We start from the raw sequence: 26,989 nt of genomic DNA, 5'->3' as shown, positions 1-26,989 counted from the left end.
ACCAGACATTTCACAAATACTAGTGACTATATTCTTACCCCAAGATATGTCTTTATTATTAAGCCTATTCCATTCCCTGGGAACCCTATTTTACTGACTAAGACTAGTCAGGTAAAGTTACATTAAGATGGCTACTAATATGAAATGAACATACCATCGAGACTAAGATGTTTCACTAGAGCTTCAATGCCTCAAATCAAAGCAAGCAGCCACACTCATCTATGTGTAAATTCCGATTGCCTTCTGAAGGTTTAGAAAACTCTTCCAATTCTGTATTTGTGACATCACAAGTCCTTGGACCACTCAAGGTCTATGGTATGCTTCTTAGTCCACTCTGGTGTAAAGGCATGCACCAGAAGTGCATGGGACTATGAGCTCAGGGCCAGAGTCCAAGGTAAGGCCTATAGAAAGTCAAGGTCGGATGTTGGTGATTACCAAGATCAGTGTTCTTCCATCTTTAGGACATTTTTTGGAGAAGGTAGTTCTTTATTGTCTCCTGTGCTTTCTAAGATGTTTAGCAGCATCTCTGGACACTCATTGCCAGTAATACTCCACGTGCTCTTCTTATCATCACAGTAATCAAAAATGTCTCCAGACTCTGCCAACTATTCTCTGAAGACTAAGTAGTCCCCGGTTGAGAACCATGATATATCCATGACTGTGCCAACACCAAATGAACTCACCTCTACCATCAAGCACAGATTACTGCTTGGGAAAACTACACAGAAGAAAAATTGGTGAGTATGTTCCTACCAGTCTTAAATATTTAAGTCCTAAACTCTGCAGACTAATACTACTGTTTTTTTCTGGTTAGTTTGTTCTATTGCTTTCCATGCCAGTATTCCAAACCTTCTTAGCTTCCTTAAAACTGCCAGTACCACCTCTGCCTCTTTATACTTTTAAGATACTTAGAGATTGTGCTAACACTTGAGCTATGTTCCCAAGCCCTTTCCCTTCCCCTCATTTTTTTTCTTTTGTCAGTCCTAGGGTTGGAACTCAGGGCTTGGGCACTGACCCTAAGCTTATTTGTTCAAGAATAGTTCTCTACCACTTTAAGCTACAGCTCTCTCTCTCTCTCTCTCTCTCTCTCTCTCTCTCTCTCTCTCTCTCTCTCTCTCTCTCTCTGTGTGTGTGTGTGTGTGTGTGTGTGTGTGTGTGTGTGTAATTGGAAATAAGCATCTCAGTGACTTTCCTGCCTGGGCTGGTTTTGAACTGTGATTCTCCTGACTAGCTAGGATTATACCAGCAACCTAACTCTACCTTTTTTTTTTTTTGCCAGTCCTGGGCTTGGGCTCAGGGCTGGCTTGAGCACTGTCCTTGGACTTTCTCAAGGCTAGAGCTCTACCACTTGAGCCTCAGCACCATTCTGGCTTTTTGCTATGTATGTGGGGTACCGAGGAATCGAACTTGGGTCTTCGTGCATGCTAGGCAAGCACTCTACCACTAGGCCAAACTCCTGGCCTCCTCTACCTTTTTTGAAGTAGGTTCTTATTGACTTTTTCTGGCTGACTTTAAGCTCCAAGTCCTCCTGTTTCCACCTCCTGAGTGTGTACCACCCCAGGGTTCTCATTACCACTATCTTAGCAGATGATCTGTCTCCTATTTCAAAGAGAATTTTAACTTCCTGTTATTAATCCTACAAGCTTAAAAATAATTCCTGGCGGGGCCGGAATTATTCTTACTCTTTTCTTGTCTGTTGTAGGGTTTGGGCTCTGGGCCTGGGTGCTGTCCCTGAGCTCTTCAGCTCAAGGCTACTGCCCTACCCATTGAGCCACAGCGACACTTCCCAATTTCTAGTAGTTAATTAGAGATAGGAGTCTCTTGGTCTTTAGTGCCCAGGCTGGCCTTGAACTGTGATCCTCAGATCTAAGCCTCCTGAGTAGCTAGGATTACAGGTGTGAGCTACCTCACCCAGCTATATTCTTACCCTTTCAGGACCTTTATCTACTGATTATCTGTATTTGTGGGTTTGCTTGTTTATATTCTGAGGCTTAAACTCAGTGCTTTGAACTTGCTAAACAGGCACCTAAGCTTTTTGCACTTTAGGTTTTTAGGAATACAGATTTTTGTATTCTGTATTGTTTTTGCCAGTCCTGGGCCTTAAACTGAGGGCTGGAGCACTGTCCTTGGGCTTTTTCCTCAAGGCTAGCAGCACTCTACCACTTGAGCCACAGCATCACTTCTGGCTTCTTCTATGTATGTCGTACTGAGGAATTGAACCCGGGTCTTCGTGCATGCTAGGCAAGCACTCTACCACTAGGCCAAACTCCCGGCCTCACTGCTAGCTTTTTAAAACTCATTTCCCCTTCCATTCAAGAATAGGCGTTCTAAACCTCTCCCAATGATGAACTACAAGAAATTTCCAGAAGTCACCACACTGTTGTTGTTTGGGGCATTAGATTTGATCCCAAGACCTGAAAAACTATTTCCCTCCATCTCAGGTTCTTGGGAGGTGGGGTTGGGGGGTGGGACCTCCTATTTACCTATCATTACTCCAAAGTCACTTTTTCCTCCCAATAACTCTTCAAACATCTCACACACGTAAGCATTCTGTTCATTCTGAGCCAAGGGTGCCTTGGATTTGCTATTTGCCAGGCTCCATCCCCAATCCACTATCATCTGTGTTCGCATCTATGGACTTAGCATACACAAAACCTCTTGTTGTCAGGGAAATCATCCTGACTGGCTTTTCTCGGCCGTGCACGCCTACTTTGAAGCACCGAGCAGGCACCGAGCAGGCTGCGGGATTAGGATCTCTCCGGTTAACGGGTGAGTTCCCAGGCTCGCCGCTTGCGTGGCAGGGAGATTTAAACCCCTCGCGCGGTGATTGGCTGGAGCTGTCAGAGGTGGGTGGGGCGACCGCGGCGCCCAAGAAGTGCGCGTGCGCGTGCTGCCTCCGCGCGCAGGCGCGACGAGGGTTCAGCGCCTGAGTCTGGTCAGTGTCCGAGCTTGCGGCGGCTGAGGAGAGGAGTGGCCGGAACCGCTCGGTGAGCTTCCACAAGTGGGGTCCGAGGGAGCTGGTTGGGCGGGTGTGTGTGTGGGGAGGGAGGTGTGGTTGTAGGGGGGGGGATTTGGGGGTATTATCGTGAGAATGTACCGTGTCGGTTGTACCGTACCGGGGTCTGGCTTAAGGGGAGGAGGGGGGCGCTCAGGCCCAGACTCGAAGGGTTGGGCCCGGAAGGAGGAGGACGCCGGGCGCTCTAGACTCTGGAGGGGCGGGCGAAGACTGAGGGGCGAGATGGGGGTGAGGGGGGGTCCCTGTAGAGTCAGGGGGTCCGGATGGGTGGCCCAGCGGAAGCTGGGGGGCCAGATGGGGTCCCCTGGAGGGGCCGGCGGACACGGGAGCGGACCTGGGGTGGGGTGGGGTGGGGGCCTGGGCTCTTCCTGAAAGCCAAGCGAAGATCACCTCTCAGGGCCTCACCTCCAAGCCTTGCTGTGTTGTGTGGGCTCGTTCCGTGATCCCGCCTGATGAGCTAGATGATAGCTCTGGGATCATTGGAGGAGGGGGGCTCCTGGGGTTCGTTCGTGCCATTGCACTTTGCTCGCCGTCTAGTGAAAGTCCATCCAGGCGCGCACAGAGAAAAGGGATCAGTTCCAGAGCGACTTTTCCATTCTGGGTTGGATTAGTATGTAGTGTGTGGGTATATGACTGTGAAAGCACTGTTTCATTTTATCAGGGTTTTTCCGCCCTTAGTCATTAGTCACTTGAATATTAGGAAAGTAGCTGATGATAGAAGAAACCGAAAGGGAAGGGAAATAAACCGAGGAGAAGGGCTTATCGTTTTATTATTATCACTATACTTTGCTGTTTGTCATTTAGAGAGGGGTTAGGGTTGGAGGGATGGTGACTGGGCCTGGAATTTAGATACTGGCAGCTTTCTGAAAACAATGTTATTTAAAGAATGTTGTTTTAAGAATTGAAAGGATCTCTTCTGCGCCCCCCCCCCCCTCCTTTTGCTAGTCCTGGGACTTCAACTCAGGGTCTGGGCACTGTCCCAGAGCTTCTTTTGCTCAAGGCTAGCACTCTACCACCACTTTCAGCTTATTCCGTGTATGTGGTACTAAGGAATCGAACCCGGGGCTTTATGCATGCTAGGAAAGCATTCTACCACTAAGCCACATTCCCAGCCTCTTTTTTTAATCTTAAAAGTATTTTATAGCAAGATTTTAAAAATGAACATTTGCACCACAAGCAAAAGTTGATGCCTAAGTCAGGTGAGGTGGCTCACGGCTGTACTCCTAGCTACTCAGGAGGTTAAGATCTGAGGATCACAATTCAAAGCCAGCCCAGGCACTAAAATCCCTGAGACTCTTATCTCCAATTAACCACTAGAAAATGGGAAGTAGGGCTGAGGCTCCAGGGGTACAACGGTAGGTAGCCTTGAGCTGAAGAGTTCAGGGACAGCATCCAGGCCCAGAGTTCAAGCCACATGACCTACAGGGGAAAAAAAAAAAGTAAATATTAGCAAATAAAAGAGACATTTTTTCATTTGCCATACTCCTGTGACAGTGATCGCAAAGTAAATTAACTGTAAATCTGACTTAGCTTAATATTTATCAGTATTGTTAGGTGTTCTGTTTTGTAAAGTCCAGGTCAGCCTCAAACTTGAGATCCTCTTGCCTCAGACTTCTGAGTGCTGTGATATAGGCATGTAGCACCGCACCAGCTTTTTTTTATTGTTGTTGTTCTTGGGGCTTGAACTCTGGGCCTGGTCGCTATACCTGAGCCCTTTAGCTCAAGGCTAGTGCTCTATCACTCTGAGCCACAGTGCCATTTCTCATATTTAATTTTAAGATGCATATAATATGTGGATGCACCAGAAAATTTCTTTGTCCTAATTCCAGAACAGGAATGACTTACCATGCCATGTTTTCCTAATAGTATTGCACTCTTTCCTATGACCAATAAAACTTCTATATTCATCTTGGTGTTTGCTTCTTAAACTCTGGATGAACTTAAGTAGGATTCACAAACTCATGTAACTAAAGGTTATGTCTTTTCCTATTATTCAGACTATAAGTAGGAAGAAGTCATGTAAGCAAAAACAGTCCCCTGTGCTCATGTGAGAATTGTCAGTCTTCACTTAGAAGTCACACTAGAACTACAAATTTTTCATTTGGAGTATTGTTAACTGTTTTACTCCTTTTTGTTTGTTTTCTTCTGGAAATTGAATCCAGGGCCTTGAGTTCTAAAGCACTAAGGAGGTGCTTTAATGCTGAGAGTTATACCCCACAAGCCCAGATTATTTTATTTATTTATTATTATTATTTTTTTTTTGTCAGTCCTAGTGCTTGACTGAGGGCTGAGCACTGTCCTTGGACACTTTGCTCAAGGCTAGTGCTCTGCCAGTTGAGCAGTGCCACTTCTGGCTTTTTTTGTATATATGGTACTGAGGACCCCAACCCAGGTCTTCGTGCATGCTAAGCAAGCACTCTACCACTAGGCTGTGCTCCTGGCTCTCGGACTTACTTTAAATGAGCTTAAAAATATTACTCTTTTCCAAAATGAGAATTATTATTATTATTATTATTATTATTATTATTATTTTGCTAGTCATGAAGCTTCAACTCAGGGCCTGTTCACTGTCCTTGAGCTTTCTCAAGGCTAGTGCTCTACCACCTGAGCCATAGCACCACTTCTGTCTTTTTCTATGTATCTGGTATAGAGGAATTGAACCTAGGGCTTCGTGCATGGTAGGCAAGCACTCTACCACAGCCCTGGCCCAATAAGAACCTTTTAAATTAATTGATTTGGTATACCTTATACTTTTTTGAAGGGAAGTACTGGATATTGAGCTAAAGCTCTTATGCTTGCTAGGCAGGTGCTCTTCAACTTGAGTCACATTCCAGTTGTTTTTGCTTTTTTGGTTTGGTTTTCAGATAGGGTTATACTCTTCTTTAACTTCAAGGCAAGTCCAAGACTTCAATACTCTCTGTCCCTCCTGAGTAGATAAGATTACATGTGTATGTGCCAACACATCTGGGTTGAGACAAGGTTTTTATTTTGTAGCCCAGGCTGGGCTCAAATTCTTAATCTTCTTGCCTCAGCCTCTTGAATGCTGGGATTACAAGTTTCAATCACCATGGCCAGATATTTTATACTTTTTTCTAGGACACATTATAATAATATGTAATTAGTAAGTGCATAATTATCTGTATGTAACAACTAAAAATCATCTTGTGTTCTTGCCCTGTACTTTGAAAGAAATACTGCTTTGAGCCTAATCTCATATTTAAAATAAAATGAAGATTAAAATTTGTCTAGTTGGCTAGAAAATTGTATGAGCAGAGGATATTCATTATGTGATGAATTTATTTGCCTGGTGCTATTAGATGAAAGCAAAGAATAGTGTTGGTGGGGGAGGGAAAACGTTTCTTTTTTGGCATTTTTTTGTGAAATCAGTTGCTTTTTAGTTTATTTTTTCCTAAATTAAGGTTTCCCTCTTTTCCTACTGTTGTTTCTATGTCTAAGACACCCTAGAAATGTTTTTACTGTTTGCATTATGTGTGTGTGTGTGTGTGTGTGTGTGTGTGTAGTCATTTATGATGTATGAGGTTTGCATACAACCGTGCTGAGCTTTTTAATTGTAGTATTGTATTAGAGCATCAGATGACAAAGATCGATCTTTTTTGGATAAAGTGTGAAACAGATGGACCTAGCGCCTCCGACAATTGGAGGAAGTTGATTATGGAATCAGGAAATAGCGTGTACTGAACTTTTTGACAGTGCTGGGCATGAACCCAGGGCTTCATGCACGACAGGTAATTTACCATTAACTATAACCCAGACCTCTACCTCTGTTAATATTAGCGTTGGTAGAGACTTACTTTGCACTGATTTACATTTACCAATGATTTGGTTTTAGTTTAGGTTCTGTTACTGCTAAAATAGTGATCATTTTTCTGAAATCTCTTCATTTTATTTTAGTGAGCTCTAAAGCTTAAAATGGCTTTAAATTTATTTTGACAATTGAGATTACTTTGGGTAAGGGATGGGGACCTTTTTTTGGGCCAAGAGCCGTGTGTGTGTGTGTGTGTGTGTGTGTGTGTGTGTTTTGATTACCAGTTCTGGGGCTTGAACTTAAGGCCTGAGCTCTATCATTGAGCTTCTTTTGCTCAAGGCTAGCACTCTATCACTTGAACTACATCACCACTTTCAGCCTTTTCTCTTTGTGTGATACTGAGAAATAAAACCCAGGGCTTCATGTATTCTAGGCAAGCACTCTACCCCTAAATCACATTCTCAGCTCGACCATTTAGATATTTATAACATCATTCAAAGACCATAATTATGGGCAAATGGTTGAGGGACAACTGTAGTAGAAACACACAAATCTGTCCTTTCCTATACAAAGCATTGATTTTACAGAACTCATTCGACCCACGAATTGGACATTACCCATTCCTGGCTGTTTGATACTGGCAGTTTATCTCTTATCTGCCATTTTAAGCTATCCTGCCCTCCTACACATAAAACATAGACACAAAGCTGGTCACCTATGGCTAACACCTGTAATTCCAGCTACTTAGGAGGCTGAGATTTAAGGATTGCAGTTAGAAGCCAGCCAGAGCAGAAAAGTCCCTGAGACTCTTATTGCCAATTAACCAGCAGAAAACCAGACGTGTGGTGCTAGCCTTGAGCAAAAAGCTCAGTACCCAGCCCCTGGGTTCAAGCCCCCCACTGACAAAACAAAAATATAGATACACACAGAGACTTCTGCCAGTCTAGTCCTTCTACAATAGTGACATTTAAAAAATGACCAAAGGGAGCCAGGCGGCCATGGCTCACTCCTGTAATCCTGGCTACTTCAGGAGGCTGAGATCTGAGGATTGAGGTTCAAAGCCAGCCCAGGCACTAAAGTCCATGAGATTCTTATCTCCAATTAACTACCATAATGCTAGAAGTGGCCCTGTGGCTCAAATGTTAGAACAGCCTTGAACTGAGGCGCTCAGGGATAGTGCCCAGGCAGAGTTCAAGCCCCAGGACCAACCAAAAAAAAAAAAAATTTCCAAAGGGTAATCTAAAATCAAAAGTTTTTCCCGAAGGGTAATCTAAAATCAAAAGTTTTGCTGTGCAATAGTACAGTACCTTGAGCTTAGAGCCTTATGCTCTTGCTTGGCTTTTTCATTCCAGGACAGAGCTCTACCACTTGAGCCAGTCCTCCACTTCTGGCTTTTTGGTGGTTAATTGGAGATGAATTTTACAGGCTTTCCTGCACAGGCTGGCTTCAAATATAGTAATTCTCAGATCTCAGTCTTCTGAGTAGCCAGGATAATAGACAAGAGCCATTGGTACCCTGCTCAAATGTTTTTCTTGAGATGTTTACCCAGAGCTACAGGCAGATCACTGGTGCACAATTAAGAACATGATCAGCTGCTATACCCTAATGAGGAATGAGGGACTTCATTTTCCTATTAACATAGTATCTATTCTTAGTTCTTGGCTTTGGGTTCTCTCCTGCCTTTAATGTCACTAACTCAGTCAACTCAGTCTGCCTGACAGTCCATTTCCTCACCTTATTTCTTTCTTTTCTTTTCTTTTCTTTTTTTTTTTTGCCAGTCCTGGGACTTAAACTCAAGGCCTGGGCACTGTCCTTGGACACTTTTTGCTCATGGCTAGTGCTCTGCCATTTGAGCCACAGCACCATTTCTGGCCTTTTCTGTATATGTGGTACTGAGGAATCAAACTCAGGACTTTGTGCATGCTACGCAAGCACTCTACCACTAGGTTATACTCCTGGACCCATCCTTAACCTCACTTCTAAGATGCTGGTGGCACATACCTGTAATCCTACTTAAAAGAGTATTATCTGAGGATGAGAGTTTGAAACCAGCCTCAGCAAGAAAGTCAATGAGAATTTATCTATCTGTCTGTCTGTCTGTCTATCTATCTATCTATCTGTCTATCTATTTATTTACTGTTGGTTGTACGGCTTAAATTGGGCCTGGGTGTTAATTCTGAGCTCAACTCAAGACTACTGCCTTACCCCTTGAGCACAATTTCTTTCCTCTTTTCCCATGGTTAATTGGCGATAAGAGTCTTGAGGACTTTAGTGCCCGGGCAGCTTTGAATCGCAATCTTCAGATCTCATTCTCTTGAGTAGCTAAGATTACAGGCATGAGCCACTGCACGCATCTTTCCATGAGTCTTTTATCTCCAAATAACTACCAAAAAAACCAGGAAATGGAGCTCTGGTTCAAGTGGTAGTGCATTAGCCTTGAACATAAAAGCTCAGAGTCCGCACCCAGGCTCTGAGTTGAAGCCAGGACAGGCACCAAAAAAAGTCTGTGATAGTTCCCTCTTATCTGTACTTTCATTTTCTGCACTTCCTGTTACTTGTGGCGAACTTCTGTCTGAAAATATGCAGAATATTCCAGAAATAAACTGTGTGTATGTGTGTGTGTGTGTGTGTCTCTGTGTGTGTGTGTCTGTGTGTGTGTGTGTCTGTGTCTGTGTATGTCTGTGTCTGCATCTGCGTGTCTGCGTCTGCGTGTCTGCCTGCCTGCCTGCCTGCCTGCCTGCCTGCCTGCCTGCCTGTCTGTCTCCTGGGGCTTGAACTCAGAACTGGGCACTGTCTTTAAGTTTTTTTGCTCAAGGTTAGTGCTCTACCACTTGGGCCAAACTCACTTATGGCTATTTGGTGATTAATTGAAGAGTCTTAGACTTTCCTGTCTGGGCTAGCTTTGAACTTCAGTCCTCCAATCTTAGCCTGTTGTGTAGCTAGGATTACAGGCATAAGCCACTGGTAGCTGATTTTTTTTTTTTTTCCCCCAGAGCTGAGGATTGAACTCAGGCCTTGCACTTGCCAGGCAAGGGGCAAGGGCTCTTACACTGAGCTAAATCCCCATCCCCTTTTTTGTTTTTGAGTTAGGGTCTTTTTTTTTTTTTTCCAGACTTAGGGCTTGAGCTTTCTTAAGGCTGGCACTCTACTACCTGAGCCATAGCACCATTTCCAGCATTTTCTGCGAATGCAGTACAGAAGAATACAACCCAGGTCTCCGTGCATACTAGGTAAGCACTCAGCCAAACTCCCAGCCTCTCTGAGCTTCTTTTTGCTCACGGCTAGGGCTCTATCACATGAGCCACACTGCCACTTTCAGCTTTTTTTTTCCCCTGTTAGTCGTGGGGCTTGAACTCTGGACTTGGGCACTGTCCCGGAGCTCTTCAGCTTAAGGCTAGTGCTCTGCCACTTGAGCTATAGTGCCACAGTGCCACTTCCGGTTTTCTGGAAGATTTTTAGTGCCTGGTCTGGCTTTCAACCACGATCCTTAGATCTCAGCCTCCTGAGTAGCTAGGATTATAGGTATGAACCACTGAGCATGGCTAAAATAAATGTGTGTGTGTGTGTGTGTGTGTGTATTTTTTTTTTTTTTTGACCAGTCCTGAGGACTGAACTCAGGGCCTGAGCACTGACTTTGAACTTTCCTCAAGACCAGTACTCTACCACTTGGCCACACAGCACTACTTCCAGCTTTTCTATGTATGTGGTACTGAGGAATCGAATCAGAGTCTTCGTGCATGCTAGGCAAGCACTCTACCACTGCACCAAACTCCCAGTCCCTAAATTACTTTTTTTGAAAAAGATAGAATCTTGTAAACTAGCCTCAAACTCAAGATTCTCTCACCTTTGCCTCTAAAGCAGTGGATTACAGATACACTCTACAATTTAATTTGTTTATCTTATATTTCTAGAATATCCACATTTCCATTTCTGTGCCTGAATTCTGATTCATCATGGATAATCTGTCATCAGAAGAAATTCAGCTGAGGGCTAACCAGGTTACTGATGAGGTAAATGTTTTACTTACAATTAGTAATGGACTGAGTTCTTTGTGGAAGGAGGAGAGGGCCTTAAAATTTATTTTGGCCTCCTCCAGGTCTCTTATTATCAGTTTATTTCAGTACTCTTCCTCTTTTTTCAGCTTGGGGAAACTACAGAAATGAATTCATATCATTTTTTTTCTAGGTAGTCATTACTTAACTGTTACTGTAATTCTGGAAGGGTTTGCAGACTTTAATTTTTTTAAAACTTAAATCAATTTCTGAATAACATATGAAACATACTTGGATTTTCTCCTACAGTAATTTTCATTCATTTATTTGTCTTTTTTTTTTTTTTTGTACTGGGGATCAAACCCAGGACACTGCACTTGCTAGGCAAGCGCTTTTCCACTGAGCTACATCCCAGCCCTCATTCATTCATTTATTTTGTGGTCATAGGTCTCTTCAGCTTAAGGCTAGGGCTTTGCCACTAGAGCCACAGTGCCCCTCCTACAGTACATTTTTGCCTTTTTTTTTTTTTTTTTTGCCAGTCGTGGGCCTTATGTTATGTTGAACTCAGGGCCTGAGCACTGTTCTGGGCCTTTCTCAAGGTCAGAGCTCTACCATTTGAGCCACAGCACCACTTCAGCCTTTTTTTTTTCTACATATGTGGTACCGAGGAATCAAACCTGGGTGTTTGTGTGTGCAGGCACTCTGCCACTAGTCTAATCTCTTGGCTCCCTGCAGTAAATTTTTACCAACTCCATTTTATTTAACCCTCTAAATTTTTTTCTTGAGCAGTACCTATGAAGAAGAAAATAACTAAAAATATAGTGACCAACTTTCCTTTGTTTTGTTGTAAAGAGAGAGATGGACTAGGATAAGCTGGCAATTTGTATGCTTTCAGTGCCAGTACCGAGGCTTGAACTTAAGGCCTAATTCTCTTGCTTAGTTTTTTGCTCACATGTGGCACTCTATACTACTTGAACCTAATCTCCACTTCCAACTTTTTGATTGATTAATTGCAAATAAAGAGTCTTGACAGATTGGTATGCCCAGTCTGGCTTTAAACGTCTGTCCTCAGATTCATCCTCTTGAGTAGCTAAGATTATAGACTTGAGATTCTGGTACCCAGCTGGGTTGATAATTTTGACAGAGTGGCATCATCAAAGTTGGGAGAATGGTCAGTTCTCCCCACCCCCACTACATATTTTAGAATGTTAAAACTCTTTTGTATTTTTTCCTAGTCTCTGGAAAGTACAAGGAGAATCCTGAATTTAGCCATTGAGGTAAGAAATGTTTATCAAGTTAAGCACAGACATTTATGGAAGGGATTTTGGTAGCAGTAATATTATATTAATATTCTTTGTTATTTGAAACTCACATTTGTTGAAATTGTCACACCATACAGTAACAGGCCTGTTCTGTTTCTCCCTTTGACAACACTATTGGAATATTAATGGGGAAGGTGAATTTACCATGAGTCAGTAACTGGAATATTTTGGAATGTTTAATATGTTAGAGCATGTTGGTTTAAGGCTTCTTTACTATTTGTGGCCCTAATTCTTGGAGATAAGGTTTATATTGAGAATTTATGTTTCTGTTTGATTCTTTCTTGTTACTTATGAGTTCTTATAGTATTGTCCTTTACTTTGGGTTTATTTTGTTGTGCTATCAATGTTTTCCCCCCTTCTTTTTAGTCTCAGGATGCAGGAATCAAGACCATAAATATGCTGGATGAACAAGGGGGTGAGTTGAAGTCATTGTAGAAAATGTAATTTTTAACAAAAATGCCAAAACAAACAAACCAAAAAAACCCTGTGAAATCACCCACTTATAAATTTCGGCCTTTGGGGCCAGGAGTGTGGCATAGTGGTAGAGTGTTTGTCTATCATGCACAAAGCCAGTATCACATGCATAGAAAAAGCCAGAAGTGGTAGATGCTAGCCTTGAGAATGCTCAAGTACAGTGCCTAGGCCTTGAGTTCAAGCCCCAGAACTGGCAAAAATAACTAACTAAATAAAATTATTTCATCCTTTGTAAGATGAGTGTTAAGCTTATTTCTTCTGGTTTGAATTGTATCATGTTTACTGCCGATTTGAAATGAGAGTCAGCAATGCTCAACTGCATACCAAGTGTATGTTAGGTCAGCCTGGCTGGTTCTGTGTATTTGTCTTATGTACATTAGACCTTAGGTTAAATTTTCATCATCCTTAAAAAATAGTTAAAGGCTGGGGGTATATAGCTCAGTGGCAAAGTGCTTGCCTAGGAAGTGTAACATCCCCAGTAAACCCCCCCCCCCAAAAAAAAGAAAAATCAGAATAAAAAAAAAAGTTAAGTCACAAAGCAGTGAGTGCTAAATTCTGAGGACCTTAGAAATATACTATTAGAATTGGCTCTGAGTTTTATGGTCTAGTTTTTATTTGGCTCTGAGTTTTATGGTCTAGTTTTTATTAGTCTTGTGACAGCCCTCAGGTTTTGAGACTGTTAGGGTCTGGCCAAAGTATACTTGATTGGTTAGAAGAGTGACCTCTTCCCAATCCTCCCATGCTTTTTTTTTTTTTTTGCCCGACCTGGGCTTGAGCTCAGGGCCTGAGCACTGTCCTTGAACTTTCTCAAGCACTCTACTGCAAGGCCAAACTCCCTGGCCCCTTGTTTTTTTAAGAGAAGTTCTTTCCACAATAAGATACCAGGTGTCCCCAGATAAGTAGACCAAGGTGTTCTTATTCACTGTGGCATGGCATTGGTAGATTTGGGGTTGAAGTTTATTGCGTTATAATATTTTCGGGTCAACACTGAATGTATCACAAAATTTAACTCTCACAACTTAATCGTAGAACAATTAAACCGCATAGAAGAAGGCATGGACCAAATAAATAAAGACATGAGAGAGGCAGAGAAGACCTTAACAGAACTCAACAAATGTTGTGGCCTTTGTGTCTGCCCATGTAATAGGTGAGTTGATAAACTGAAATCACCTCACATGATCCCTTCCCCACAGTAAGTAAACTGAGTTAACCATTATTTTCCCTTCTGGTAGAAGGAGTTCATCTTTGTTTTTCAAAAGCAATTGACAAAGCTATCACTTCTTACTTGAAGTGACCGTACTAGTCAGATATGCTAACATAGATAGGAAATATCTGTGACCCTGTCTGTTTTATTTACTGTAAATGGTTTTTGCCTCAGATAATCAGTAAATATATAAATACGTATGGATTATATGTCCTTGAGAAACTTGTTTGCTAAAAAGAGGGTTAGACAGAAAATTATTTTAAAACAATATTTAAGCCTGTAATCCTAGCTACTTATGAGTTTGAGATCTGTGGATCTGTTCAAAGCCAGCCCTGGCACTAACCAACGTGAGACTCCTATCTCCAATTACTAGAAAATGGGAAGTGGGGCTGTGACTCTAGGGGTAGGACAGTAACCTTGAGCTGGAATGCTCAGGGACAGTGCCCAGGCCCAGAGTCCAAACCCCATGAATCCACTAAACAAAAACAAAAACACAATATTCAGGTAGAACTAATTAATACAAATACATATTCACTCAGAAGAGAGGAAGTTCTGCGTTGATAGTTACCAGTGTTACCATTGGAGCTGTTTCTTCCACAATAATGTTTACAATTTTAGGGAAGAATGTCATCACCCAGACAAGTTGAAACATGAAGTTGCCTTGGTTTAAATAGTTTCCTTGTTTTTTTTTTCCCCCTTCTTATCTAGATTCTCAAATGTTGGTTATTTCTGCAGAACCAGGCAGGAATTTGAATGCATTTTGGTTTAGAGATGCTAAACCTGCTTCTGTTCTGTTTGATTGGCACTTACTGTTTTCTGGATTTCATTCTCTCCCTTTAATCTCTTCCTTTCTAACCTGCTTACTAAAAATGAAGATTTAACACCAGAAGCCGGGCTCAGTAACTGATCACAGGGAACTTTCAGATGCAGTCTTGCTGCGCAGTCTGGGCTGCTAACCTGCTCTCTAAAGGTGATGCTTCAAGTGCATGTTTCTGTGCATGTGCATGGATCCTGTGAATGAATGATAGAAACTGTTTCATCCATTCTTGTGCTGTGGTGTGAAATGTCAAGTAAATTTGTTCTTTGTTCTTGGTGTTGGACAAAAAAAAAAGAGGCTTGACAATAATAACCTTATAACTCCTTTAGACTAATGGCTCTGATTAGTGAGCTTTTGTTAAGTAGCACTAGCAATAACATAATAGAAACATTCTAAGCTTTAAACGGGTTGCTTTTTGTAGACAGCAGCTGCGCTGTAGTTCTTGTCAAGAGTAAGGTAATTCAGGCTCCATGAATCTCTCTTCATAATATACTGATTTCTGCCTCCTCCCTTGTTTAATTTTCTATACCCCTTTCTGGTTTCTGAATGAAACTTTTCTCCATAAAAGTATTGCTTTTGATGATTTAGGTCACTACCAAATCCAAAAATAAATTGCAAAGCTAGGCACAAACAGAAAACAACATTTCTGGTTATTAGCTTTCTGGTAAATGAATGTATTTATATTTATACTATTATTCTGCTTTAGAATTTTACCTATGACCTGTATTATTATTAAGAAACAGTATAGCCAGGCACTGATGGCTCATTCTTGTAATATCAGTTACTCAGGAAACTGGATCTGAGGATTGCAGTTGGAAGACAGCCTAGACAGAAAAATCCTCGTGAGAATTTTAACTTCCAATAAACTGCTCAATAAAACCAGAAGTGGTGTTGTGTGTGGCTCAGATGTTAGAGTGCTAGCCTTGAGCACAAATCGGCCCAGGAACAGCGTCCAGGTCCGGAGTTCAAACCCAGGAAAAAAAGAAAGAAAGAAAGAAAGAAAGAAAAGGATGAAGATAGAAAAGAGAGAGTACTTTAGCTGGGCTCTGGTAACTCACAACCCTGTAATCCTAGCTACTCAGGAGGCTGAGATCTGAGGATCACCATTCAAAGCCATTCCAGGCTGGAAAGTCAATAAGACTCTTTATCTTCAGTTAACTTAAACCAGAAGACTGGAAGGGGCACTGTAGCTCATAGTGGTAGAGCACGAGCGTTGAGCAGAGAAAAGCTCAGGGACAGCTCCCAGGCCTTGTTTTTTTTTGGCGGGGGTGGGGGGGGAGGGGGGGTGGGGGGGAGGGGGGTGGGGCAGTCCTGGGCTTGAGCTCAGGGCCTAAGCACTGTCCTTGGACTTTCTGAAGGCTAGAGCTCTACCACTTCACCTCAGCACCACTTCTAGCTTTTTTCTATGTATATGGTACCGAGAAATCGAGCCCGGGTCTTTGTGCATGCTAGGCAAGCACTTAATCAATAGGCCAAACTCCCGGCCCTCCCAGGCCCTGAATTTAAGCCCCATGACCAACAACAAAAATAAATGTATGTAAAGAAGTTCACTTAACTAATACATCTTTATCTGAAAATATTCATTTAAACCCTGCATATCCCACCTTGTTCCAGGAAAGATTAAACATGGGGCTTATTTGATTAATGAAAATAAGAAATACCATTGTGAGGTATTAGGTGGAACAAGAATAGGTACTTTGAGAACTGACTTTTCATGGTGATAAACTTTTCCCTTTCACTCCCTTACACACAAAAAAGTAATAGTACTCTTTTTACTCTTTCCTTTTTTTTTTTATTTTGTAATTATTTTGAGACAGGGCTTTGTTATGTAGCCAAACATGACCAAGAACTTAGTCTTTCCGCCTCTGTCCCCCAAGTGTTGGCATTACAGGTGTGTGCCATTAAGCCCTGCTAAGTATTCTCTAGAATATAAATCTAGATTATATCATGTAATATATTTTACACACACACACACACACACACACGATATAATTCTAGATTTGTCAGAGGCCTTATATTCCTTTAAGGAAGAAGCTTGTTTTTTCATAGAATTTCTTTTCTGCTCATGTAACTTTTGCAATTACAAGACTTTTTTTGTGTGTGAATCATGGGGCTTGAACTCAGCCTGGGCACTGTCCCTGAGTTCTTCAGCTCAAGCCTACTTTCCTACCCTAGAGGCAAGCCCCACTTCCTGTTTTCTAGAGGATTATTGGAGATAAAGAGTCTCAGGTCCTTTTGTGCCTGGGCTGACTTTGAACCTTGATCCTTAGATCTCAGCTTCCTGAGTAGCTAGGATTATAGGCGTGAGCCACCATCTGGCCAAGACTTTTTTCTGTGGGTCACAGGGCTTGAATTCTGAGACTGGACATTGCCCTTGAGCTCTTTAGCTCTAGGCTAGCTCCCTACCCCTTGAACCACAGATGCCACTTCCAGTTTTCTGGTGGTTAATTGTAGGTAAGAGTCACAGACTTCAGACTTCAATGCCTGGGCTGGCTTTAAAGTGGGATCCTCAAATCTCAGCCTCCTCAGTAACTAGGATTATAGTCGTGAGCTAATGCACCTGACAGGAGACTTCTATAACATACAATTTAGAATAAGTCAGACCAGTATTGTGGCAGCATACAACTTTGTTTATAGAAGAGTGTAAAAATACTTAATGAAAGCAAATAGAAAAAAAAATCTTCCATCTGAAACAGCCATTTAAAAGTTACTTTATGGAAACTGAGTGCGTTGGCTCACGCCTATAATCCTAGCTACTCAGGATGCTGAAATCTGAGGATCCAGCCCGGGTACAAAAGGCCCTGAGACTCTTATCTCCAATTGACCTCTAGAAAACCAAAAACTGCAAGTGGGGTTTGGCTCAAGGGTAGGGCAGCAGCCTTGAGCTGAAGAACTCAGGGTCTGGGCCAGGGCTGAGTTCAAGCCCCATGACTCCCCCCCCCCCCCAAAAAAAATTACTTTATAGGAAGTGGAGCTGTGGCTTAATAGGTAGAAAGAGCTAGCCTTGGTGCTGGGAGCATGGCCTAGTGGTTGAGTGCTTACCTAGCATGCACAAAGCCCTGGGTTCAATTCCTCAGTACCATACACAGAGAAAGCTGGAAATAGTGGTACAGCTCAAGTGGCAGAGCACTAGCCTTGAGCAAAAAGTGCCCAAGGACAGTGCCCAGGCGCTCCAGCACTGGCCAAAGAGGGGGAGGGACAGGGAGAGAGAGAGAGCGCGCTAGCCTTGAGCAAAAGAGCTAAAGGAACAGCTCTCAGGCTCCAAATTCAAGCCCCATAATCAACAAAAAAAAAAAAGAAAACAGAACGGTACTTTTCTGGCATGGCACCAGTAGTTCAGCCCTGTAGTCCTAGCTTCTCGGGATGCTGAGATCGGAGGCCCATGATGTGAAGCCAGAGTAGGCAGGAAAGTCTGTGAGCCTCTTATTTCCAAATAACCACAGAAGCCAGAAGTGGAGTTGTGGTTCAAGTGGTAGATTACCACTGTGAACAAAAGAGCTCATGGACAGTGCCCAAGCCTTGAGGTCAAGCCCCGAACTGTCACACAAAAAAAGTTACATTCTTCCTAGGAAGGTGGCATATGCTAGTAATCCCAGCATTCATAAGGTTGAAGTAAGAGGGTCCAGGAATTCAAGGCTAGCAAACTTTCATAGTAACAGCTTTGTCTCCAAATATGCAAGATGCCACTTCTTAGGTTCCTGTCAGTTATACCAGTTCAAAAAGCACATCCCTTTGTAAAATTCTGCCATTGAATGAATTTTGCAAAGTTCATTTTTATTTTTTATTTTTTTTTTTATTTGCCAGTCCTGGGGCTTGAACTCAGGGCCTTGGTTTTCTCAAGGCCAGCGATCTGCCATTTGAGCCACACACTACTTGAGGCTTTTTCTGTGTTTGTGGTACTGAGGAATCAAACCCGGATCTTGTGCTAGACAAGCACTCTACCACTAGGCCAAACTTGTGGCCCATGTTTTTATTTTTAAGACACTTAGATTTATTTATTCTTTTCTAGTGGGAGAAAAATAAATTCCTAAATGAAAAAGCCGTAAAGCAATAGTCACATTTTGCTACTCACATTTTGCTAACAGCTTAGAGAAGACTTAGTAGAAGTAGTAGTATTTGATTTAAAATGATTTGATGTCTGTGGCTTTTCTAACTTACATTGGCAGGGGCCTGGAATAATCTATAGTTTTAGCCATATCTTGCTTCTCTACTTAAGGTGTCAAGGTTGTATTTTAGGGAACAGGCACTAATGATTTCAACTTCCTTCCTGCTTTTCCATATGTCTGTCTACCCCTCACTCATATAGGACGAAGAACTTTGAGTCTAGTAAAGCCTATAAGGCAACATGGGGAGATGACGGAGACAACTCACCTAGCAATGTAGTATCTAAGCAGCCAGGCCGGGTAACAAATGGTCAACCTCAGCAAACCCCCACAGGAGCAGCCAGCGGTGGATACATTAAACGGTATGCCATTACGGGCTACTTCCTGTCTCTACACCACTTTCTTTCTTGGACACTTTTTGCTCATGGCTAGCACTGTCTAGCACTCTGCCACCTTTTTCTGTGTCTGTGGCTCCAGGGAATTGAACCCAGGGTTTTGTGCATGCTAGGAGAGCATGCTACCACTAGACCATGCTCCCAGCCCTCTCTAGACCTTTTCTAATGAACCCTCACTCAGCTTATAGAAATACTATTATTTTACTGTTTTTTGTTTTCGTCGTGGGACTTGAACTCTGGGCCAGACTCGGTGTTTTCCCTGAGTTCTTCAGCTCAAGGCTACCACCCTACCTGTTGAGCCACAGCACCATTTCTTGGTTAATTGAGAGAATAGTCTTTTGGTTGTTAGTGCCCGTGCTGGCTTTGAACCATGATCCTCAGATCTCAGGCACCTGAGGCACATGCATGAGCCACCACGACTGGCCACTTTCCTTTTTTTTTTTTTTCTGCCAATCCTGGGGTTTGTACTCAAGGCCTGAGCACTGTCGTTGGGCTTTCTCAAGGCAAGCACTTTGCCACTTGGGCAACAGCACCACTTCTGGCTTTTTTCTATGTATGTGGTATAGAGGAATTGAATCCACATGTTCATGCATGCTAGGCAAGCGCTCTACCACTAGGCCAAACTCCCAGCCCTACATTTTTTTTTTTTTTTTTTTGAGACAGGGAGTACTCAGGCAGTACTCAAATTGTAGTTCTGTTGATGGGATTATAGGCATGTACGGCCATGCCCAGCTTTCTGTCTGTCTGTGTCTGTCTGTCTAGTATTGGAGTTTGAACTCCAGACTTCACTTTTTTTTTTTTTTTGTCAGTTGTGTGGCTTGAACTTTGGGCCTGGGCATTCTCCCTGAGCTCTTTAGCTCAAAGCTACCACCCTAACCCTTGAGCCACAGCACCACTTCAGGTTTTCTGGTGGTTAATTGGAGATAAGTGTCTCATAGACTTTAGTGCCCGGGCTGGCTTTGAACTGTGATCCTCAGATCTTAGCCTCTTAAGTAGCCTGGATTACAGGTGTGAGCCATTTCAGTACAGCTCAGGCCTCACATTCTCTTTTTTTTTTTTTGCCAGTTGTGGGGCTTGAACTCAGGGTCTGAGCACTGTCCTTGGACTTTTCTCAAGGCTAGAGCTCTACCACTTGAGCCAGAGCACCACTTCTGGTTTTTTGTTTTGTTTTCTATGTATGTGGTACCGAGTAATCGAACCCGGGTCTTTGTGCATGCTCAGCAAGCATTCTACCACTAGGTCAAACTCCTGGCCCCTAGGCTTCACATTCTTTTTTTTTTTTTTTTTTTTTTTTTTTTTTTGCCAGTCCTGGGCTTGAGCTCAGGGCCTGAGCACTGTCCTTGGACTTTCTCAAGGCTAGAGCTCTACCACTTGAGCCTCAGCACCACTTCCAGCTTTTTTCTATGTATGTGGTACTGAGGAATCGAACCTGGGTCTTCGTGCATGCCAGGCAAACACTTTAACCACTAGGCCAAACTCCCGGCCCTAGGCTTCACATTCTTTAGGCAGGTTTTCTACTGCTGAGCCATCCCTCTATCTGCCCCATTTCTTTAAAAAAAAAAAAAAAAAAGATTTTTGATTGCAATCCATGAATAATGAAATTAACTTCATATTGTTTATATATATATATGTAATTATTTTTATTATTTTTTTTTGCCAGTCCTGGGGCTTGGAACTCAGGGTCTGAGCACTCTCCTTGGACTTTCTCAAGCCTAGAGCTCTACCACGTGATCCATGGCTCCACTTGGGGCTTTTTCTATATATGTGGTACCAAGGAATCGAACTCAGATCTTTGTGCATGCTAGGCAAGCACTCTACCACGACGCCAAACTCCCAGCCTTTATACATTTTGTGTACCTGTAAATTATGGAAAGACATATCTACTACAGAAATTGATTGGAATATCTGTAAAGAACAAACAGGCAGTAAACATCTCAGAGATTTCAGGTTAATCTCTGTTACGGTTATTCCATTCTGTAGTATATAAAAAGTAAGTCTAGGTGGGACTAGGAGTGTGGCCTAGTGGTAGAGTGCTTGCCTAGCATGCACAGACACCCGGGTTCGATTCCTCAGTATCACATACATAGAAAAAAGCCAGAAGTGGTGCTGAGGCTCAAGTGGTAGAGCTCTAGCCTTGAGAAAGCCCAAGGACAGTGCTCAGGCCCTGAGCTCAAGTCCAGGACTGACAAAAAAAAAAAAAAAAAAAGTAAGTCTAGGGGCCAGGAGTTTGGCCTAGTGCACAAAAACCCAGGGTTCAATTCCTCAGTACCACATACACAGAAAAAGCCGGAAGTGGTGCTATGCTTCAAGTGGTAGAGCGCTATCCTTGAGAAAGCCCGAGGACAGTGCCTAGGCCCTAAGTTTAAGCACCAGGACTGGCAAAAAAAAAAAAAAAAAAAGTAAGTCTAGCTTAGTGCTGGTGGCTCAGACCCTATAATCATAGCTACTATGACATCTGAGAGTTGAGGTTATGGCCAGTAGAGGCAGGAAAAATTCCTGAGAGTCTTATTTGTATTTTTTTTTTGAGGGGGTTACTAGTTTTATTATCTCCATTTTTTTATTAAAGAATTTATTAACATTGGGGTCTGGGAGTTTGGCCTAGTGGTAGAGTGCTTGCCTAGCATGCACAAAGACCCGGGTTTGATTCCTTGGCACCACATACATAGCAAAAAACTGGAAGTGGTGTTGTGTCTTGAGGGTAAAGCTCTAGCCTTGAGAAAAGTCCAAGGACAGTGCTTAGGCCCTGAGTTCAAGCCCAGGACTGGCAAAAAAAAAAAATAATAATTTATTAACATTGATTTTTACATCATATTTCAAATGTCATGTTTACCAAACAAGTATTCAAGAAGGGAATCTCTATACAATTACTGGCACTTAGGTTTTAGAACATAATTAAAAATATGCTGAGGGTTTGTATGTCATAGATACATACTAATCTATGTAATAAAACATTATGTCTATAAAGTATATAGCCCATTATAGTTGTTTTTTTTTTTTTTTTTTTTTTTTTTTGCCAGTCCTGGGCTTGAGCTTAGGGCCTGAGCACTGTCCTTGGATTTTTCTCAAGGCTAGAGCTCTACCACTTGAGCCTCAGCACCCCTTCTGGCTTTTTCTAAGTATGTGGTACCAAGGAATCGAACCCTGTTCTTCGTGCATGCTAGGCAAGCACTCTACCACTAGGCCAAACTCCCGGCCCCCATTATAGATTTTTATAGCCCCTCTATGTTTATATCTCCAAGACCATGTCCATAACATTTGATATCCAAATATTGAGTCATCACTCTTGTACTATTTAATCAACACAAAACTGGAAGTGAAGCTGTGACTCAAAGTGGTTAGAGCCCTAGCCTTGAGCAAAAAGCTCAGGGACAGTGTGCTCAGACCCTGAGTTCAAGCCCCAAGACTGACAAAAAAAAAAAAAAATCTGGGGCCGGGAGTTTGGCCTAGTGGTTAAAGTGTTTGCCTAGCATGCACGAAGACCCGGGTTCGATTCCTTGGTACCACATACATACAAAAAAGCTGGAAGTGGTGCTGAGGCTCAAGTGGTAGAGCTCTAGCCTTGAGAAAGTCCAAGGACAGTGCTCAGGCCCTGAGCCCAAGCCCAGGACTGGCAAAAAAAAAAAAAAAGCCAGAAGTGGTGCTGAGGCTCAAGTGGTAGAGCTCTAGCCTTGAGAAAGTCCAAGGACTGGCAAAAAAAAAAAAAAAATCTTACTATCTAATTTTTTTAAAAAAGTCAGATTTCTTCCATTAATAAGAAAAAGAAAAAACTCTCTTTTTTTGATAGTATAACTAATGATGCCAGAGAAGATGAGATGGAAGACAACCTGAATCAAGTGGGCAGTATCCTGGGAAATCTGAAGAACATGGCCCTGGACATGGGCAATGAAATTGACACTCAAAATCGAAAAATAGATCGGATAACTGAAAAGGTACATTCTTAATGGATGCAGAATATAATACAGCCAGTCTAAAAATCATTTTAATAATGGCTATTAGTGGTAGATACCCTTGGAGAAAAAAGAATAAGATCCTACCCTTAACATTAAATGCTGGTGGCTCTTGCCTGTAACCTTATCTATTCAGAAGGCTATGATCTCAAGATCACAGTTTGCAACCAGGGCAAGAAAGTCCATGACACTTTTTTTTTTTTGTGGGTCATGGGGTTTGCATTCACCCTTCAGCTCAAGGCCACCGCCCTACCCCTGGAGCCACAGCCCTACTTTCTATTTTCTAGTAATTAATTGGAGATAAGAATCTCAAGTTCTTTCTCGTCCGGGCTGGCTTTGAACTGAGATCCTCAGATCTCAGCCTGCTGAGTAGCTAGGGTTATAGGTGTGAGTCACCATACCCAACTTCGTGACACTCTTATCTCCTAATAAACTACCAAAAAACTGGAAATGGAGTTATGGTATGAGTGGTAAAGTGCCAGCCTTGAATGAAAAAGCTAAGGGACTGTTCTTGGACCCTAAGTTCAGGCCCCAGTTATTGCTATATATACATGCATAAACAAAAGCCCTGTCCCTAGGAGGTTAATTTTTATTTTTTTTGCCAGTTGTAAACATGAGCTCAGGGAATGAGTGCTATCCTTGAGGCTAGAGCTTTACCACTAAAGCCACAGCATCATTTCTGGCTTTTTTCTATGTACGTGGTACCGAGGAATCGAACCCAAATCTTCGTGCTTGCTAGGCAGGCAGGCACTACCACTAGGCCAAACTTCTCAGCCCAGGCTTTGATGAGGTACATTGTAAAGCAAAGCCAAGCTTTCCTATCTTGTTCTTGGTGTTTGGTTCATTGTGGAATCACAGAGGTGGCGCCAAGTTGTTTTATCTAAACCTTTAAGTTTATAACCTGTTCTAACTTTTGAGAATGGCCTATTGTTTCACCTCTGAATGTTCTACTTTCATTATTAACCAGTGACACAGTGCAGGAGGTGTCTGAGCCACATTTTCAGAAAAAGGTCTGTAGTAAAATTGAATTCTGCACAGCAGTTCTTGTAGTTATGTGACTATTGGAAAAACGGATTTTTTTCCTTTTTTTTTTTACTTGATATAAACAAGACTGAAATTGTTTTATAGTGTTTAGATGAATCAGATTTAAAGCCACACTTCATTAAAGTCCCTGTGTACTTAATGCAGTGAGGTTTTTTTTGGGGGGGGGGAGAGGAGTCGGTTATGGGGCTTGAATTGGCCTGGTTGCTGTCTCTGAGCTCCTCACCTCAAGGCTACTGTCCTACCCTGGGCCTGGGCTCTGTCCCTGAGCTCTTCAGCTGGAGGCTACCATCCTACCCTTGAGCCAAGCCCCACTTCCTGTTTTTCTAAAGGTTAATTGGACATAAGAGCCTCAGGTCCTTTTGTGCCCAGGCTGACTTTAAACCTTGATCCTCAGATCTCAGCCTCTTAAGTAGCTAGGATTACAGGTGTAAGCTACAGCACCTACCTTTTTTTTTTTTTTTTTTTTTTTTTTGCCAGTCCTAGGCTTGAGCTCTGGGCCTGAGCACTGTCCTTGGACTTTCTCAAGGCTAGAGCTCTACCACTTGAGCCTCAGCACCACTGTGGCTTTTTTCTATGTATGTGGTACCGAGGAATTGAACCCAGGTCTTTGTGCATGCTAGGCAAGCATTCTATCACTAGGCCAAACTCTTGCCGTTTTGTTGTTGTTTTTGTTGTTTGTTTTTGCTAGTCTCAGGGCTTGAACTCAGGGCTTAAGCTGTTCCTCCTGAGCTTCTTTCTACTTAAGCCTAATACTCTACCATTTGAGCCACAGCACCACTTCCAGCTTTGTCGGTTTATATGGTGCTGAGAAATGAAACCAAGGGATTCATGCGTGGTAGACAAGGACTCTACCACCGCACAGCCCCATTCCCAGCCCTGCAGTTAAGTTTTTAAGCTTGGTGTGTGTGTACACACACATGTACATGTGATTGTTTATGTGTATACATGCCAGTAGTCAGGCTTGAACTGAAGGGTCTCACTTGACTTTATCACTTAAGGCGGTACTTTGTAACTTGAGCTGTACCTCCATTTCTGGCATTTTGCTGGCTAAGTGGAGGTAAGAGTCTTGCAGACTTTTCTTTCTGGGCTAGCTTTGGGCTGTGAGCCTCAGATCTCAGCCTCTTGAGTAGTCAGAATTGGTCATAGTCATGTGTGAAGTAAATAATGGTTTCTAGGAGGGTTCAATATTGTAGTCTATATTTAAGCTATATAACCTATCACTTTAACTTAGACATTGTTAGTGGTTTTATATATATATATATTTTTTTTTTTTAATTAATTAATTTATTTTTCGGTGGGCTTGAATTCGGCCAGGATGCTGTCCCTGAGCTCTTCAGCTCAAGGCTAAAGTGGTAATATATCTACTTCAAAGATCTTTGGGAAGGTTATTTTAGTCTCTCTGGAGCAGACTTAGTTAGGGTAGTTCAGAAATTCTGTGACTCAGGGATCATTCTTACCATATCTAATTGCATCAGAAATACCAGTGAAGAACCCAGGCCACCCCATCTCAAAAAAAAAAGTAGAAAACAATACCATTGCTTATAAGATACAATCCAGTTTTATGCATGTTAAATGTGTGAAAAACTGATAAAATACAAAAGGGCCAGGAGTTTGGCTAGTGGTACAGTGCTTGCCTAGCATGCATGAAGACCCGGGTCCGATTCCTTGGTACCACATACATAGAAAAAAGCTGGAAATGATGCAGTGGCTTAAGTGGTCTCAAGGTTTTAGCCTTGAGAAAGTCCAAGGACAATGCCCGGGCCCTGAGTTCAAGCCCCAGAACTAGGGGAAAAAAAAAAAAAAATATATATATATATATATATATATATATATGTATGTATGTATGTATGTATGTACACACACACACACACAGCCAGATTACACACACACACACACGCACGCACACACACACGGCCAGATTATTTACTAGGGTTTTTCCCAAGGGAATTTTATATTCTGTCCTTTCTTAGAATGAGTTTTGTTTATATTTCAAGAATTTCTTGAATTTTCCCAATGTGTTGATTATTCCTGAATTATATTAAATGTAACCTTTTTTCTCTTATAAATGCTGGGGATTGAACTCTGGGCCTTGCACTTGGAAAGCTTGTACTTGAAACACTGAGCTGCACTCCCAGCCCAAATGTGACTTTCATTATGAGTGGCTCACCTTGTGAAGTAATGCTAATAACTTTTCTTTTTTCGTTTTCAGGCTGACACCAACAAAGATCGCATTGACAGTGCCAATACCAGAGCAAAGAAACTCATTGACAGCTAAAGCTACTGCTGTACTTCTTTATCATTTATTCACTTCTGCAGCTCCTCTTCCTAAGGCCACACCTTTGCAGGGTTTGAAATTTTACTCTCACATTCTTCTAATTGGAGCTAGTGTGGAAGAAGGGTCTGAGGAATAACAGCTTCCCTGCTTTTTTATTTTCTCTCTTGCTTTGAAGGGTAGCCTGAGGCCGAGGGAAGCCTCAGTCTTTGAATATTTTCTCAGTTCATATTCTTAGCTTGATTTTCATACCCCACACTTTCTTATGCAGGTTCTTTCACTTTCAAGATGTGAAAACATTGCCAAAGACAGCCATGAAGAAGGCAGCTGTAGAGGTGTTTTTTTCATTTGTTTGATTTTTTGGTTTTGGTTTTGGTTTTGTGGTCAGTGAAAGATGTAAGGGGAAGGGGCCAGAGATAAGGTGGTTACCTCAATGAAAACACAGTGGCCACAAAAAAAGAAAAAAAAAGAAAGGAAGATGCATAGCTACAGTAAACCACATTGGGTTTAATGTTCAATTTAAGTTGCCATTTTTGCCAACTAAGGCTAATATACTTGGCTGTGGAGCTTGTATACTCAACTTGTTGTTCATCACTATTGTATAGCCACTGCTCCAAAGAGAAGGATAGAAGGAGTT

The 26,989-nt window shown here is 42.3% G+C and overlaps 1 protein-coding gene and 1 long non-coding RNA gene across 5 annotated transcripts; one reads left to right on the top strand and one right to left on the bottom strand.

The window, feature by feature from the left end:
• Positions 1 to 167: 167 nt before the first annotated feature.
• On the bottom strand, positions 168 to 2,775 carry LOC150046590 (uncharacterized). The gene is made up of 2 exons (XR_016532619.1): positions 2,711 to 2,775; positions 168 to 718 (listed from the first exon to the last, which is right to left on the bottom strand). It is a non-coding gene; the product is annotated as an uncharacterized LOC150046590 (long non-coding RNA).
• Snap23 (synaptosome associated protein 23) lies at positions 308 to 26,989 on the top strand. 4 transcript variants are annotated; one of them, XM_090318552.1, is made up of 10 exons: positions 308 to 394; positions 577 to 737; positions 9,895 to 10,012; positions 10,694 to 10,792; positions 12,010 to 12,051; positions 12,463 to 12,511; positions 13,600 to 13,717; positions 18,898 to 19,056; positions 22,874 to 23,018; positions 26,290 to 26,989. In XM_090318552.1, exons 4-10 carry the CDS (start codon positions 10,736 to 10,738, stop codon positions 26,353 to 26,355), a joined length of 636 nt encoding a protein of 211 aa, XP_090174678.1. In that variant the 5' UTR covers positions 308 to 394; positions 577 to 737; positions 9,895 to 10,012; positions 10,694 to 10,735; the 3' UTR covers positions 26,356 to 26,989. The 4 variants fall into 4 exon arrangements, with proteins under 4 accessions (XP_090174678.1, XP_090174680.1, XP_090174679.1 ...); XM_090318553.1 differs by having other exon boundaries at positions 365 to 478; XM_090318554.1 differs by lacking the exon at positions 9,895 to 10,012.

This window comes from Megascapheus bottae, chromosome 25 (genome assembly GCF_031878675.1).
Source record: "Megascapheus bottae isolate mThoBot1 chromosome 25, mThoBot2.hap1, whole genome shotgun sequence".
NCBI lineage: Eukaryota > Metazoa > Chordata > Mammalia > Rodentia > Geomyidae > Megascapheus > Megascapheus bottae.
The sequence above is the reverse complement of the archived record's forward strand: the minus strand, read 5'-3'. Positions and strand labels throughout refer to the sequence as shown.

Coding starts and splice junctions, on each gene's coding strand:
- Snap23 (XM_090318554.1), top strand. CDS start 10,736: ATGGATAATCTGTCATCAGAAGAAATTCAGCTGAGGGCTAACCAGGTT. Junction 12,052..12,462: donor TCCTGAATTTAGCCATTGAG/GTAAGAAATGTT, acceptor CCTTCTTTTTAG/TCTCAGGATGCAGGAATCAA. Junction 23,019..26,289: donor TAGATCGGATAACTGAAAAG/GTACATTCTTAA, acceptor TTTCGTTTTCAG/GCTGACACCAACAAAGATCG.